This window comes from Egretta garzetta, unplaced genomic scaffold (assembly GCF_000687185.1).
Source record: "Egretta garzetta isolate BGI_Z169 unplaced genomic scaffold, ASM68718v1 C8642244, whole genome shotgun sequence".
NCBI lineage: Eukaryota > Metazoa > Chordata > Aves > Pelecaniformes > Ardeidae > Egretta > Egretta garzetta.
In genome coordinates, this window is record NW_009269400.1 from 672 (window position 1) to 1,315 (window position 644).

The 644-nt window shown below is 52.2% G+C and overlaps 1 protein-coding gene across 1 annotated transcript; it reads right to left on the reverse strand.

The window, feature by feature from the left end:
• Positions 1 to 404: 404 nt before the first annotated feature.
• LOC118453200 (scale keratin-like) lies at positions 405 to 626 on the reverse strand (the record flags this gene model as incomplete). Its single annotated transcript, XM_035902777.1, has 1 exon — positions 405 to 626. A coding segment is annotated over one exon (222 nt), but the record flags the coding sequence as incomplete, so codon positions are not given.
• Positions 627 to 644: the final 18 nt, after the last annotated feature.

The window sequence follows — 644 nt, forward strand, 5'->3', positions numbered from 1 at the left end:
GTATTGATGCAGCATAATTTTTAATATGAAAGACAGATCTACTTTGAAAGGCACACAGAACTGAAAGACTACATTCCCAAAGACACAACACACCCTGCCTGTACCATTTGGAGTTAATATTTTGTACGACTTCGCAACAAACGCACAAGCCAGATTACAAAGAACCGCAGTATCAAGACAGAAGCAAGCTGTCGATCAAGAGGAGAGCCTGGGTGGCAAGAGAGCACGCAGGCACAGGGAAGAACAAAGATAAATCATCGCAAGCACTTCAACAGCAGCGCAGAGCACTCAAAGCCTCCACGGAAGGGGCCGCTGTCCCAGGGGCTGCTGCTGCCGAGATTCACCATCCATCCGCGCTTGCCAGTCCTGGGTTGATCTTCATTTCAGGGATGTTCCCGCTGGGTTTAGCAGGGGTAGCAGCTCCCATAGCCGAACCTTTGGCCATATCGTGAACTGAAGGGGTAGCCATAGCGGCCGGAGTAAAAGCTTGGGTAGCCATAGCAGTCCCCAGAGCCATAGAAGCCCCTATAGCCACCATACAGACCACCATAGCCGTAGCAGTCCCCAGAGCCATAAATGCCCCTATAGCCACCATACAGACCGCCATAGCCGTACCGCCTCTCTGGCCTCCACCACCTCTCTGG